This window comes from Antedon mediterranea, chromosome 1, assembly GCF_964355755.1.
Source record: "Antedon mediterranea chromosome 1, ecAntMedi1.1, whole genome shotgun sequence".
In the NCBI taxonomy this organism is placed as follows: Eukaryota; Metazoa; Echinodermata; class Crinoidea; order Comatulida; family Antedonidae; genus Antedon; species Antedon mediterranea.
In genome coordinates this window covers 33,225,592-33,242,421 of record NC_092670.1, presented here as the reverse complement: position 1 = coordinate 33,242,421, position 16,830 = coordinate 33,225,592, and the positions used below count along the sequence as shown (strand labels likewise).

General features: G+C 33.0%; 1 protein-coding gene across 1 annotated transcript; it reads left to right on the top strand.

Moving 5' to 3' along the window:
- The first annotated feature begins 11,310 nt into the window (after positions 1-11,310).
- LOC140044341 (NKG2-D type II integral membrane protein-like) lies at positions 11,311-12,062 on the top strand. The gene is made up of 2 exons (XM_072088823.1): positions 11,311-11,374; positions 11,782-12,062. The coding sequence occupies exons 1-2, from the start codon at positions 11,311-11,313 to the stop codon at positions 12,060-12,062; spliced, it is 345 nt and encodes a 114-aa protein (XP_071944924.1).
- Positions 12,063-16,830: the final 4,768 nt, after the last annotated feature.

Genomic DNA, 16,830 nt, shown 5'->3' with positions numbered 1-16,830 from the left:
TACCATGTCTTGTCCCAGTCTATTTCATTTTTACCTAACTCAACTTCCCACTTTGCTTGTATATTGGGGATTTTAGCAACCTTGCTAACAAAAAGGGTATAATGAAAAGATGCCTTGTGTTTTTTATGAAATACGGTTTCTTTGACTTGCAGGTTAATTAAAGATGATTTCTTTCCACAAACATGGAATTGAATACAAGAGCGCAAAATATTCGATAAGTCCTTTTTGTTTATTGCTTAAAGTAGGTATCACTTCATCTGAAGTTAGAAATCTGTTATTAACGATAATGTCACATACCGATTTGTATTTGGAATGTAGCCATATTTTAAAATAAAGAGATTTTCCACTTGCGGAAGTTATATATTTATTTTCCCAAAGTGGTTGTTTTAAAATGTCATCTATTTTTTGTGGAACTACACTAACAATATTATTCAACTTAACCGCCGATTTTAACATTGATACATAAAAATCAGGCATTCTATTCAAGTCAATATGATCTTCAAAGTTAAGCTGAGTAGCACCTATAGTGTATTCTATTGGATACATAAAGTATTTCGGAATATTTTTCCATTTTCCTGGATCGGGACTGAGTAATCTTTTTATCCATGTTAGTTTTAATGAATCTATTACGGAGTTGAAATTTTTCATATTCAAGCCACCTTCGCATGCTTTTTTTTAATAAGAACAAGTCTTTTAATTTTTTCACGTTGACCATTCCACAGAAAATTATAAAGTATTTTTTCAATAAGTGGAATTATATGTAAGGGTACGTTAATTATGCTTGCGTTATAAATCAATTTAGAGATTGCAAGGGTTTTGATGATTGTTATTCTTCCAAAGAAAGTTAGATTTCTTTTTTTCCATAACTGAAGAACGTTTTGTAATTCAAAAACTTTTTCGTCCCAGTTTTTAGTCGCGTGGAAGCGACTCTATAGTTCACTATGTCGGTCGGTTGGTTGGTCGGTCTGTCTGTCGGTCTGTCTGTCTGTCTGTCGGTCCGGTATCACTATGCGTTTTATCGCTTTCTGACCTTATCTTGATATCAGTTTAATCTAGCTAGGTCAATTTTTCACAGTATATTCCTTATGGCCAGGAATCAATGTGGTTATGTTTTCACGGTGCGCAATAAAAAATTACGCGGTCTACGCACGGTTTAACGAAATCACGTTTGTAATCATATCTTCACAGCCATGAATCACAATTAAATAAAATTTGGTACTCATAAATTTCAGGGCATAAATCATCATATGGCAATACAATTACGTGCGTAGCGCATGTAACGCATGCGTACGCGCGCTTAAAATTAAATGTTATTGCGCACTCTTTTTGCCTGATTTCTGTTTTCTTGACTTACTTTTCAACTCGAAATTACGTTATACGAGCACGTCGAAAGTGACAGGCTACGCACGTGTAAATTAAAAAAATTTAAATGTCTTTAAACATTTCAACATTTTTAAACATGTTCAGTAATTTCGGTCAGTATAGTTCACTATGTCGGTCGGTCGGTCTGTCTGTCTGTCGGTCTGTCGGTCTGTCTGTCTGTCTGTCTGTCGGTCTGTCTGTCCGGTATCACTATGCATTGTAGCACGCGACTTAATGGCTGTTGGCCTTGTTTTTATTACATATATCTTTATCATAGCCTACGTATATTCCCAACAATTTGATTGGTTCTTGTGTCCATGTGATATTAAAAGGGGTATCATTACAGTCCTTCTTTGAACCTATCCACATCCCTTTGGTTGTATTTTTATTTAATTTTAGGCTGGATATTTTACAAAATCGTTCAATTTCATGAAAGAAATATTTTAAACTCGTTTCTTCTCTTGTAAAAATGACTGGTCATCTGCTAATTGAACAATTTTTACAGTGTTCTCATGAACGTTTTCTGTTCGTGGTAGAACAATCCCTTTATATTTTGGATTATTCCTAATGCTTATAGCCATTATTTCTACCGCAAGTATAAAAAGTAAAGCGGATAATGGGCATCCTTGTCTTACACCACGTTCCATACTAAAACTTTGTTTGAAAACTAAATTTGTCACCATACATTTTGTATTAGTGTATATTAAATTTATCAACTTAATAAATGATTTCCTAAAGCAAAATTTTTTTAGGGTTTTGAACATAACATTTCTATCAAGCCAGTCAAAGCTTTTGGCAAAGTCTAGAAAGATTATAGCACCAGCTTTATTATTATTTTTTGTGTAGGATAGAATATCTTCTACAAGCCTTACATTTTCACCTCCAAATCTTTTATTGATATAACCTTTTTGGTCATCATTGACTATGGTGAATATCACTTTTTGCATTCTACATGAGAGAACGTGTGTCATAATTTTATAATCCACATTTAGTAATGTGATTGGTCTTCAGTTTTAAAGTTTTTCTCGTTGTCCGTTTTTGAATATTAAATGTATTAATCCCGTTCTTTGGGTGCTAGTTAATACATTGTTGTTATAACAGTAATTTAATGCGTCGCATAGGCAATATTTAATGTCTTCCCAAAAACGGCGTTAGAATTCAACAGTTAAGCCATCAGCGCCTGGGCTTTTATTGAGGCGCATGCTGAAAATAGCTGCTGTGAGTTCTTCAATTGTCAGAAGTCCTTCACACATAAGACTGTTTTCATCAGAAAGTTTATTTACTTTTACTTTTTTCAAGTATTCATCTGCATTGTGTTCGGGACAATTTGTGTTTGCATACAGGCTTTTATAGTAATTTTTTTGTTCTATTATGATTTCTTCACTATCTGTTATACGTTTACCATTATTTTTAATAATAGATGTTATATGCTTACGTTTTGCATTGTTTTTTTCTAGCCCTAAAAAGAATTTACTATTTTTTTCTCCTTGTTCAAACCATTGTACTCTAGATCTAATTTTTGCGCCTTGAGCTTCAATTAAGTAAATGTTGTCTAGGTCGTTTATTTTTTGTTTTAATTGTTTGTCTACATTCTCGCTATAGCAAATGTCTAAACAGTTAGTGAGGTCATTACCTTCTTTTGTTAACATTTTTGTTTGTTTGTGTTTCTTTTTTTTCCTTGCACAGTATTTCATTGTAAATTCCTTTATTTTCACTTTAAGGTACTCCCATAGCAAGTCCGGGCTAAGATTTTGATAATTTTTTTGTATTTTCTATTATTATGTTTATATTTAAAGCGTAAACTTTATCGTGGAGAACACTATTGTTTATTTTCCACATACCTGTCCCTCTCTTTGGTTGATCATCTAATAATTTAATAGAGATTGCTTGGTGATCAGAGAAAATTGAAGGTCTTATATCAGTAGACAGTACGTCCCCATTTCTATAAAGGGCTTTTGATACACACCAAAAGTCTAGTCTTCTGTATGTGTTTTTACGTCTCCACGTAAACTGAGTTTTAATGTTATGAACTTGCCTCCATATGTCTATTAATTTGTGTTTATTCATACACTGTTTTAACGTCATTGGAGAATTATCATACCTATGGACACTGTTTCTTTGATCTAATTTTCTTTCTAAAACGCAGTTCATGTCACCTCCAAGAAGGAGATATTCGTTTTTTTTTGTTACATATTTTATCAATTTTTTTATCAAGTTTTTTGAAGAATAATGCTCTTTCTTTACAGTTATTTGGAGCATAAATATTAATTAGGTTAAACATTTTATCATTAAATTTTAAGGTAAGTATTAGTATTCTACCGTCATCGTCTATGTATTTACATTTTATAGCTTTTGTATCAAAACCAGGCCTTAGTAGTATTGAAACGCCTCTACTTCTTGTGGTACCGAAACTATGATACATGCTACCTTTCCAAAGCATATCATTATGACCTACATTAAACTTATCAAAGTGTGTTTCTTGTAAGAAGGCAATATCAGCCTTTTGTTCTTCTAACCATCTAAACACTTTTCTTTTCTTATACGTTTCTCTTAAACCTCTAACATTTAAAGAAAGTAAATGTATAGAGTTATTTTTTTTTTATTTATTTATATATTAAGCAAACAATAGTTGATTTCAAATTGATGTTTATTATAGTACTTAATTGTACTTGATAGAAGGTTTAACTTACAGACCCTGATTTTTTTCTTTCTTCTGTACACTCTTTTCTCCGCTCCCTGTTTGCTTCTTTCTTTTTCCAGCAGCAAAATTAAGCCTGGCTGTGGCAGCTGCGTCGACAGTCGTCTCCTCAACAACACAACTTTATATGCTTTGACATTGTAGAATGTTACCCCTCTATCAGCAATGACCTGCTAAACAAAGCACTAGACTTCGCTAATAGATACGATGATATTACCAACGATGAAAGAGACATCATCATACATACCAAAAAATCAATATTATCACACAAACAGCAACCATGGCAAAAGAAAGGCCCCACAGCATTCGATGTGACTATGGGTAGTTATGATGGCGCAGAAACGTGTGAACTTGTTGGAAGCTTCCTGTTACACCAATTACAACAGAAACTAGGAATCAGCATAGGACTTTACAGAGATGACGGCCTTGCCGTCACAGACAACACACCTAAAAGCACAGAAAATATTAAAAAAGACATTTTCCAAATATTCAAAGATAACGGCCTACGCATTACCATAGAAGCAAACAAACAAGTCATTAACTTCTTAGACGTCACACTCAATCTAGCGAAGAACACATACCAGCCCTACACCAAACCAAACGCCACGTTACAGTATATCCATCAACAAAGTAACCACCCACCGATCATCCTAAAGATTATACCCGCCGGAATAAACAAACGACTCTCGTCCTTGTCATCCGACAAGAATTTATTCAACCAAGCCGCCCCTGTATACCAGAAAACTCTCAACGACAGTGGATACCATTACACACTAAAATACGAGCCGGTAACCCAGACAAGACGAAAAAACAGACAACGAAACGACATTCTGTGGTACAACCCACCGTTCAGCAAAAACGTCAGCACAAACATTGGACAGAAATTCCTATCCCTAGTAGACAAACATTTTCCAAAAGATAACAAACTAAAGAAAAATCTTCAACCAAAACACTATCAAGATTAGCTACAGTTGTATGAACAATATGAAACAGATAATAGACAGTCACAACAAGAATACTCAACCAGCCCGAAACAACATCCGTGGAAAACACGCAAGAAAACAAAACATGCAACTGCCGACAGAAAAACACATGCCCGCTAAACGGAAATTGCCTACAATCATCTGTAATATACCAAGCCACAGTTACACGCAAAGACAAATCCACCTTGGAAACTTATATCGGACTCACTGAACATGATTTTAAAACACGATACAGAAATCACACCTCATCATTCCGTCATACACGTTCTAGAAACTCAACCGAACTCAGTAAACATATCTGGACACAGACTATTCAATCTCATGGCGCATCTTGGCATCTACTAAAGCATATAGTAGTGCAAACAAAAAATGCAACCTCTGCCTCAAAGAGAAATTATTTATCATCCGCCACCCTGAATTATCGACATTAAATAAACGTAACGAACTTGTGTCCGCCTGCCGGCACAGAAAGAAAGCATTGTTACATACCAGCTGACATTCCAAAACATATCACCTGTAAATGCTAATTCTACAAGTAAATGTGCTTATAAGCAACGTTGTAATTAATTCTTCTCATTATAGTCTCCTGATGAGTGAGTTGCACGACTCACGAAACAAGCCTGTAGAGACCAAACTGTAGTGTTTACTTCTTTTCCAATTAATTAATTTTGCATCGTTTTATTTTTATTACGATTGCTGCAAATGTGAGCCACTGAGATATTGAAATGTTCCATTCTTCGCTAAGCAATCCTTTTGTATAAACGTATATTAAATATATCAAAATAGTATTTTTTAAAGACAACCAGCCTGTCTTCAACATTATGATGTACTGGAGCTGTTCAGCTATTAAAAACAGTTATCGTAGGAAGAGATAGGAAAATGCGAAGCATCCTCGTATTATTGTTTGCTGGTATTTTTCCAGATGGACATCCATTATTACAGTGTAAACCACGATCGTAAAATACTCCTATTTGGGGCAATAACAATGTAAATTAAAAGTATTAAATTGTTGTTCACCACACAATAAATTCAACATCCTATATTAAAGATGTATTCTCCCCCAAAAATATGAGCTATTTTAACGATATTATCATCATCATCAGTGCTATTAGGTAACGTAATTCCTATACATTTAGGATTATTTCTAATATTTACTGCCATTATTTCGGATTCCAAAATAAATAGCAAAGCAGTTAATGGGCAGCCTTGCCTCATGCCATACTCCATTTTAAACTTTTCTGACAACCATCCGTTGTTTACTATGACACATTCTGTTTCTTTATACATAACCCTTATCCATTTGATAAATGAATTTCCAAAACCAAAAAGTTTTAAAACCTTAAACAGTAGTGTTCTGTCTATTGAGTCGAAAGCTTTCGCATAATCAAGAAAAACAATAGCACCTGTCATCATACTTTTTGCTTTTGTTTAGTCTAGTACTGTATGTCATTTACCAGTCTTACATTTTCTCCTCCAAACCTTTTCTTAATATAACCTTTTTGATCTTCATTATAATGGAACCTCTAACACTGTGTAACCTATTAGCTAGAATGTGAGCCAATATTTTATAATCCACATTAAGTAGTGTTATTGGCATCCAATTGTTTAGGTTTTCCCTCTGTCCATTTTTGTAGAAAAGATTAATAATACCTCTTCTTTGTGTCGTTAATAACATGCCTTTAACAAAGCTATAATTTAATGAATCACACAATAAATATTTTTCATTCTCCTAAAATGTACGATAAAATTCTACACTTAATCCATCAATACCAGGACTCTTATTCATTTTCATTTTAAAAATCGTTTATGTGCATTCATCGACTTTCACATTTTATTACATCTTCTTCTAACAAAGTTTTAAATTGTGTGTGCTTTAGATATTTGTTCATATCGTTAAGGGGTATTTCTTTTTTTTTTTTATAAAATAGGACTTCTTTCAGAATGTCATCATTGTTAGACGTATACTTTCCGTTACTTTTTAAAACAGATTTAATGTGTTTTCGTTTTGCATTACTCTTTTCTAACCCTAAAAAGAATTTATTATTTTTTTCTCCTTTTTTTCAAACCAATCAATCCTGGATCTGACAATTGCACCTTTTGCTTCAACTAAATATATGCTCTCTAAGTCATTCTTTTTTGTAATATTAATTGTTTTTTTAAGCTTTCATCGTATACTTGATTAAGCGTATGTGTAAGCTCGTTGACTTCTTTTATTAAGCTTACTTTATCCAAATTTCTTTCCATTTTCTTTTTTTTTACAACATTTTACAGAACATTCTTTTATTTTAACTTTAAATAATTCCCAGAGCACGTCCGGTCTCAGATTGTTTTCATTTTTTTTTTTTTTTGTATTTTCAATTATTTCTTTTATTTTTCGGACGTATTCTTTATCATTTAGAACACTATTGTTGATTTTCCATACTCCTGGACCTCTTTTTTCTTGATGTTGATCATTGGATATTTTTAGTGATATGTCCTGATGATCTGAGCATATCGAAGGTCTAATGTCTGTAGACAAAACATCGCCATTTTTATTGAGGGAACTTGATATGCACCACAAATCGAGTCTTCTATATGTATTTGTCCTTCTCCATTTTTTTTAAAATCTATATATAAATTTACGTAAGGGCAACATTTGGTAAATCGCGCCTTACTTCTAGAATTTTTACTCGATGGTATATAAAGTTGGTTCGTACTTTCGGTACTGATTTTAACCACCTGATGTAACCCTGTTTACTAATTAAATTATGTTAGATAATTAGTTATTGACGATTAAAACGAATTTAGGTTCTTCAACGATTTGCCCCAAATAGGGGTGTTTTCCGATCGTGGTATACACTGTCTAATGGATGTCCATCTTGAAAAATACCCGCCACAAAAATGCGAGGAGGCTTCGCATTTTCCTATCTCCTCCTACGATAATTGTTTTTAATAGCTGAAAACCGGTTGAACAGCTAGAGTACAGCATCATAATGTTGAAGACAGGCCGATTTTCTTTAAAAAATACTATTTTGATAGATTTAATATACGATTATACAAATGTATTGATTTGAGATGAATGGAACATCCCAATCTCTCAGTCTGCCAGAGTTTGGTTTAACAGAAGTAGGTACATTTATGAGCCCTTGGTTTAACACATACGGTAGGTAAATATACGGGTCCTTTGAGAATAAACTTGCAATACTTTGACAATACTGTAAATACCTATTAACTGTTTTTGGTCCTCATTTGAATCGAGCATTTCTTACTGTGAATGTTCGTACTTTTAGATGTAATATAAAAATATATAAAAATAAACTTTATTACTGAGATTGCGGATAGGCTCTACTGCTGGATATACAAATAAACTTTATACTGACAGTTCCTTCTCAACGTTTGTATTAATTAATAATTACCAATAATATAAACGTCGTAGTGGTGTATCGTGACATGTACTTTGATATTTCAATCGATTATGACAATGACAGTTTTAACAAAGTATTAAATCGCAAATGTTTTACTGTATTTAGAGGTATATTATTTATAGGCCTATAAAACATGAAAAAAATATTTCGTTACTGAGTGGATAAAGAATATATTTAAAAATTGTTCCTCTTTGTACCTATCCGCTTTCCCATCCCTCAATCCTATTACATACAAAGCACAAATTCAAAAATTTGGACTCATTTTGTGGTAAGTTTCTCCTTCGGAGGTAATTCCCAGGGTGCTAATTTTAGTTGACTACATAAATCATCGTGTTAGTATTTATTCGTTTCTGTAAACGACAATGTAATATAGTCCTGCGGTACGTACATTTGAAATCGACAGTTTTGTTACGCTGAAATTACTGTGTATTCGAGAACCATCTGTGGGCACGACCTAGATGGTACGCAAGCGAAGCGAGCGTACCATCTAGTATATTTAATTAACACTGAATATATAGCCTTAATTGTTTAACATAGGAATAAGGCATGTATATGTTAATAACTATTAGTTTACAAAATAATTAATGTTTTTAAGTTAAATGGGAAGAATTCATAAGATTGACACCATTCTCAAAATGTTTACAAAAACTAATACAGTACTGATAAACACGTGATAGGGCCTAAAACAAATGGCAATGATGTACACAAGTATAATGTAAACATACTAATATATTAACTTAATTAATCTTTCATAAACCAATATTATTCCTGTTTATGTCTCAACAGATTGAAGAAAAACGTGACTGAGCGTTCATACAGTTGGTATTTTTTCCTCAAATAAATACAAAATGTTAACATACACATATTTGTTAGTAAATTACTGCATAGCTCTGATTCCCCCGCGAATCACAATTTAAAAAATAAACATATTGAATTCACTCTAGTTTGTAAGAGACACTTTGTTAGCGAAACATAATTAAAAAAAAGTGGGTCAATGCAACATTTATTTTGTATTGAATGCTGTAAAACCTAACCAATACAAGCAAAAGTTACTATAAAACTTGAACAAACTTTGAGTTTAACTATAATGCAATTTGCTCAGCTGGGCATTACAATCAAATGACTGTAGAGAACAGTTTTCTGTTTTTGTAACTTTTTGTAGCTGTTTAACATTACCACCAACACGATGTTCACCACCTGTCGATGAGGTAGGACATTTCTCACAACGTCCTATGTAACGGACGCTTTCTTTTACTAAAGCCTGTTTTCTTGTCGACGTTATTCGACGCTATCGTTAACAATAATCGGCGATCTCCTACGTAAACATTGAAATGTTAACGATTTACAGGAAACGGTACTCGCTAATTGTCATCATTTCAACTTGATCGTTTTCAACCGATCGTCGTTGAACTTTTAACGATTAACGATGATAGCGTCGACATGAAAACAGGCTTAACAGATGATATTACATTAAAAGAAATGATGAAAAGGATGCATTAAATTGATTGAGCTACAAGCAAATCATGTACAGTAGTCATTGTTTATCATGATTAAGTCAAGTACAAATTCAAAAGTAGCAAAATATTTTTGATAATTTACACATGCATATACAATAGTGCAAGTTTGATTTCGATGGCAATAGTGTAAGAATGTGTTATATGCAGTAAAGAATAATAATATACTTATTATACGTATTAAACCAAGTTAAAGTGATTTTCTGTCTAACTTAAATTAGAAATGACTAATGACTGGTTATTATTGACGATCATATTATGAAGTATCTATCGAGGGATCAAGCTTGTCCTTTAGTTTCATTATCAATCGAGATTCCATTTGTATACCTAGTATGTGAACATTTCACATAATGCGCAATATCATCACTACTACTTTTTTGAATATCATCACTCTTTACTGAATGTCATCACAACAGTATTGAATGAAATCGCTCTTACTGAATGTAATCACTCTTTACTAAATGTCATCACTCTTTACTAAATGTAATCACTCTTTACTAAATGTCATGTCTGTTTACTGAACGTAATCTCTCTTAATCTCACTTAATATCGTCACTAGTTTACTGGATGCGTCACTACTTTACTCAATGTCATAACTACAGTATTGAATGTCATCACCCTTTACGGGATGTCGTCAGTACTTTACTCAATGCCATCACTACTTGACTGAATTTCTGAATTACTTTACAAACGTACCTGTTCTAATAATAACAATCGATTTCACTAAACAATGAATTGGTAAGTGTTCTTAATTGTTACGAATAAACGTTAACGTATATGGAACCTTGTAGTAACAATGATATTATGTTTGATATTGACAAACAAATAAAATTGTTCTAAAGGAGTATAATGTGTGATTGGTATTTGGAGTTTCTATTTATAGCAACATTAATTAAGTTTTTTCACTAAACACTATACAGGTAGTTCTCTGTTAGTCTACTTATTGAAAGTGTTAATTTGTTATGAATTTTTATCTAGCCTACTTAATTGTAAGTGTTGTTAGATTAAAAAATGATAAAGTTATATAATGCTGTGACGAGAAAATTGAAGAATGAATGCGTTCGTTTTTAGCAAAAATATTAGATTTTCGTACGCCAATCAACGCTGTATGCGTTTACTAATATTTATCGTTTATGTTTTTATTACACGCCTTTAGTTCAGAATGAACAGTTTATATATTGTAGCATAGACCTTCAGCAAAAGAAGTATCAAGTCTAAAGGTTTTCTGTATATTTTATTTTTATTTCCACCAAGTTTACGCTGCAACATAAATTACTGCTTAAAATTAGGATTGTCATTTTTAACCCAGAACTTCATGGTGTGTTTACAGGTTATTTACCGGTGTAAAAATGGGAACAAAAGGAGGTATATTACTGTCAATTTTGATTTCTACACATTACGTCATTTGTGAAGGTGAGTTTCAAATTTTGACTAAAATTATATAAGGGGATATACAAGAAAAATTAAATACAGAATTGATAGTAAGGGTATTGAGTTTCTCAGCACCAACATGGCGGGCTGAGATATATTTAAAAATCATTATGACAAATTAATACACAAAATCCAAATATGGCATCTACAGAATTAAAACTAAGGAGAAAACTACCAGGGAGATATAAAACTCCATATTACTAAAATAAATACTTCATCCTTTACTTTTGTGAAGGTATCTCTGTCTTAGTATTATTGGAGCCGAATTAAGAAAAAAACACAGTAGGACAAAAAAGGCCTATCTAACAAGTTTAGACGTACTGTTCACAATATCCAAATCCGAATAAAAAATAAAAATAAGGTCATTTTTAAGTTTATTTCATTCTTAGAATGTCCTATTGGATGGCGTTACAATGCTACATTTTCTAAATGCTACTTATTCACCAATGAAATAGCTACGTGGAATTCCGTTAGAGAAGAATGCCAAAGATTCAATGGCAAGTTAGTTGAAATTTTGAGCGAAGACGAAAACAATTGGTTAGATGACCAACTTAGTGAATATTCCAACACAGTCCTACAAAGAGCTTGGATTGGCTACGTTGATTCGGATAGTGATGGTGACTTTGAATGGCTGTCTGGGAGCAAATCTACCTATACAAGTATGATTTAATACATTTGTATATGATCGAATATAATCAATTAGTCTAAAAATAGCCGTTATACCAAACGTGATTTAAACTAGAAACGAGACAGATGAGGAAATCTCTGAGAATGAGAATGGTCATACACACACCTTGTAATGATTCACAATCCGAAAACAGGTTCTATAAAAACTCAAAGTTATTAACTTACCAAACTTATAGCAGTTAAAAGTGTTGTTGTTCTGTTTTCTCTCTCCCCCACCTCTCTCTCCCCTCTCTTATTTTGTCAACCCCTATAAATAATGTTTTACTCAAAATAATACTATTTACCCATTAATGCTTCTATAAGTAAGATGTATTGAAATTAACTTAACAGAATAACTCGTTTGAGTAATTTAAATCTCATCTTTATTTGAACGACGGTTATCAACAATTACATACACTGGATGGTACGCTCGCTTCGCTCGCGTACCATCTAGGTCGTGCTCACAGATGGTTCTCGAATACACAGTAATTTCAGCTTTAAAAAACTGCCGATTTCAAATGTACAATAATGCAGGACAATAATATATGTCGTTTACAGGAACGATTAAATAGACACTGTGATTTATGTACTCAACTAAAATTAGCACACTGCTGGGAATTACTTCCGAATGAGAAAGTTGTCACAAAATGAGACCAATTGTTTAAGTCAAATTTAAACAAACTTAATTTGTGTTTTGTATGTAACATTATGGTTGAGAGATGGGGAAGAGGATGGGTGCAAAGAGGAACAATTTTTAAATATATTCTTTATTTTGTAACGAAATATTAATTAACATGTTTTACAAATAATATACCACTAAACACAGTAAAACATTGCGATGTAATACTTTGTTGAAACTATCACCGTCGTAGTCGATTGAAATAGTACAGTACATGTAACGATACACTACGACGTATGTTTATATATAATGTTAAACAATTTGTGAAAACCACCTCTATTCGGGGCAAATCATAAATTCGATTTAATCGGTAATAAATATTAAATTACGGCGACTGAAAACGCTAGCTCATTATCCGTTTAAAAAAAAATTATATCCAACCTCTGCAGCACAGATTGAAAAAAAAAATGGATCGAATTTCTGTTATGAGTATACAGTACTTTCCTTTACGACGCCTGAGGGAATAGACACTTGTGGAACGACACAGAGATTGGAATGTTCCATTCATCGCAAATCAATACATTTGTATAAACGTATATTAAATCTATCAAAATAGTATTTTTTTAAAGAAAATCGGCCTGTCTTCAACATTATGATACTGTACTCGAGCTGTTCAACCGGTTTTCAGCTATTAAAAACAATTATCGTAGGAGGAGATAGGAAAATGCGAAGCCTCCTCGCATTTTTGTGGCGGGTATTTTTCAAGATGGACATCCATTAGACAGTGTATACCACGATCGAAAAACACCCCTATCTGGGGCAAATCGTTGAACCTAAATTCGTTTTAATCGTCAATAACTAATTATCTAACTTAATTTAATTAGTAAACAGGGTTACATCAGGTGGTTAAAATCAGTACCGAAAGTACGAACCAACTTTACATACCATCGAGTAAAAATTCTAAAAGTAAGGCGCGATTTACCGAATTTTGCCCTTACGTAAATTTAGTATACAGTACTTTCCTTTACGACGCCTGAGGGAATAGACACTTGTGGAACGACACAGAGATTGGAATGTTCCATTCATCGCAAATCAATACATTTGTATAAACGTATATTAAATCTATCAAAATAGTATTTTTTTTAAGAAAATCGGCCTGTCTTCAACATTATGATACTGTACTCGAGCTGTTCAACCGGTTTTCAGCTATTAAAAACAATTATCGTAGGAGGAGATAGGAAAATGCGAAGCCTCCTCGCATTTTTGTGGCGGGTATTTTTCAAGATGGACATCCATTAGACAGTGTATACCACGATCGGAAAACACCCCTATCTGGGGCAAATCGTTGAACCTAAATTCGTTTTAATCGTCAATAACTAATTATCTAACTTAATTTAATTAGTAAACAGGGTTACATCAGGTGGTTAAAATCAGTACCGAAAGTACGAACCAACTTTACATACCATCGAGTAAAAATTCTAAAAGTAAGGCGCGATTTACCGAATTTTGCCCTTACGTAAATTTATATATAGATACGTAACGGCAAAATGTCGGTCTCCTCTTTAAAAATTTTATAATATAAAGAATTGTTCTGTTTATTAAGTATAATTACATCTATTTACATGTATTGTTTACATTTTTAAAGACCATATTTAGGAAGAATTATTATTATAAAATTATTATTATTATTTTTAATTAATCACTGTCCTATCAGATTGGTGGTAATCCCCTTGAAAAGGGCAATTTTGAGAATCAGTACACCGTGGTATCTCCCAACTCGTCTCAAAAAATGGAATTGGTTCTTAAAAGTGCATGCACACGGGCAAACTGTATACTCTGTTCTTACGGTTTAGATTCCTTATCCGAGAATAATCGTTGCTCTACCAGAAATAGGAGCGAGTTGACCTCAAACATATACTAATAATATTGTTGGCTTTTAGGTATGGTTAATGGCGCTCCTATTTTGAAACGCTTGGTCATTTGCATTGTGTAACATCGAAAAATATTTTTGTTTTTAAATAGAATTTGTATATGCTAACATTTAATTTAAGGAATAAATTGGCTAAAATTATAGTATGACCTTTTAGATTGGTACAGTAACCCTGGAACGGAGGAGTGTACAATTCTAGATCATACAGTTGGCGGTTTTTGGCGCAAGGTTCCATGTGCCAGCTGGACTTTTCAAGCTATCTGTGAACAGTGTAAGTCACAGTTAGTGTTATTATTTTCAATGCATGTGGTACATTTCATCTATAAAATCAGATCAAGGTAATGTAACAACAGGAAGGACAGCTTGCCATGTCAAGATATGAATTTGTAACAGTCCTTTGATCTTATGATTGACTGCGACAAATCTAAAAATGTAATTTTCCCGGCCTTGACGTCACACAAAAATGGCTTCCAAATAAAGACACGTGCTGGCGCTACACTAACAATAAAGGAGCAACAACAACTGCAGCGTGCACTGGTAAAAAACGCCGGTGAATGCTTAAACGTTTTTAATTATATTCTACGAATACTCTGTTCAATTAAAAACTAATTTTCTAACTCGCATTATTGTTGTATATCTCGCATAGCACTGAAATCTTCTTACCACAATACTGTACAAAACAGTTTAATTTTAATACAAAAGTAACAGTCCCGTTGTGACAGTCAATGACATCAAAGTACCGTACTACACAACTTGAAGCTTTAACATTTTTTCATGCCATCTTAAATAATAAACATACCAATTCTGTACTCTGTTCATAGTCCTTGTTGAGCCGTGAAATGTGTAAATTCACATTTGTACAAACATATTGTCTTCAAATGTGCAAACAACCACATTTGTGCAAACATGGCACCTTCATCGGTGCAAATCTGTAAAAATGTATAATCCACTAATACATACACGACGATACATGCCATGTTTGCACAAATGTGGTTGTTTGCACATTTTGAAGGCAACATGTTTGCACAAATGTAGTTGTTTCCACAAATGTGACTTTTTGCACATTTCAACATTTGCTCAACAGTCCTACTTTTTTTGTTGAGTTTCGATTTAGGTATGGTTGTTTAATTTCTATAGGCCTGCCATACGATACAGAAACAATCACACACATCCATCATCTAACACATTTAGACAAAGAATCCCTTCAACTGTAATTGGACCCGATATGTTTTATATGCTAATGACGTGCTTTGAATCCTTTTTTATAATGCAAATTGTCATTCTTTGTAAATTACAGTACCAAGAATCATCATCAGGCGGCGTTCAAAGTGTCAAAGATTAAGTTCCACCAACAATCGTATCAAGATAAAATATTATATCAGTGCCATAAACTAGCTCCAATGCTGTCAAGTATAATGATGCTTGTTTCCATACATCAAACTCAAGTTATCTACATCTGCATATTATGTTTGTTAATGTTAGATTATTCTAGGCTATGCCTGTCTTCCCTTTCTGGGTGAAAATAAGAAACGTAAGTAAAGTGTCTTGCTTAAAGACACAAGCAATGCTGATCTCACAGTCAGTATTCCAACGTCCAGCACTCATTATTAATGTTTTGTTCGGTGGCTACCAGTAGTTACTGTAATTTCCATTTTTTCAACAATATAGGAATTGTGTATTGTTATTAAATTAGGAATTCCTAGTGAATACAGGAACTTTTAACACTTTTTAAAATATATTATACACCAAGTTTCTAAAACAGAAGGCCTACATCAACAAAATGTAATTATTGAAACATTCTATTTGACTGGATTTAATTCGTTTTTCCAGACCATTAGTACCTCATGGGCGTTCCCAAATTATGTGCGTGTGTGGGTATTTAACCAGACGGTAAACCATCCAGTGTGTACCTTTTTAACGCTAACTTTTGAACACTGTATATTAAAGCGATGATGATCTTGTGCCGATGAGGTGAAAATGTCAAAAGAAAAATTACATTGTAAAGATGAGATGCAGTTAACAACGAAAATATTAGTAGTTTGTTTAAGCAATGACCAAAAAGTGACCGGTTTTTGTAGCCGCCCAGTAATTCTAAAGTTCTAAAAATGTAATAACTGACAACGGTAGAAATCAACATTTTAAATTCAAAGTAATTAACTACTTGTCCAAAAAACTTCATTTTTGTACAAGAGGAAAGAGTTATAAATTGTGCTTTGTAATTTT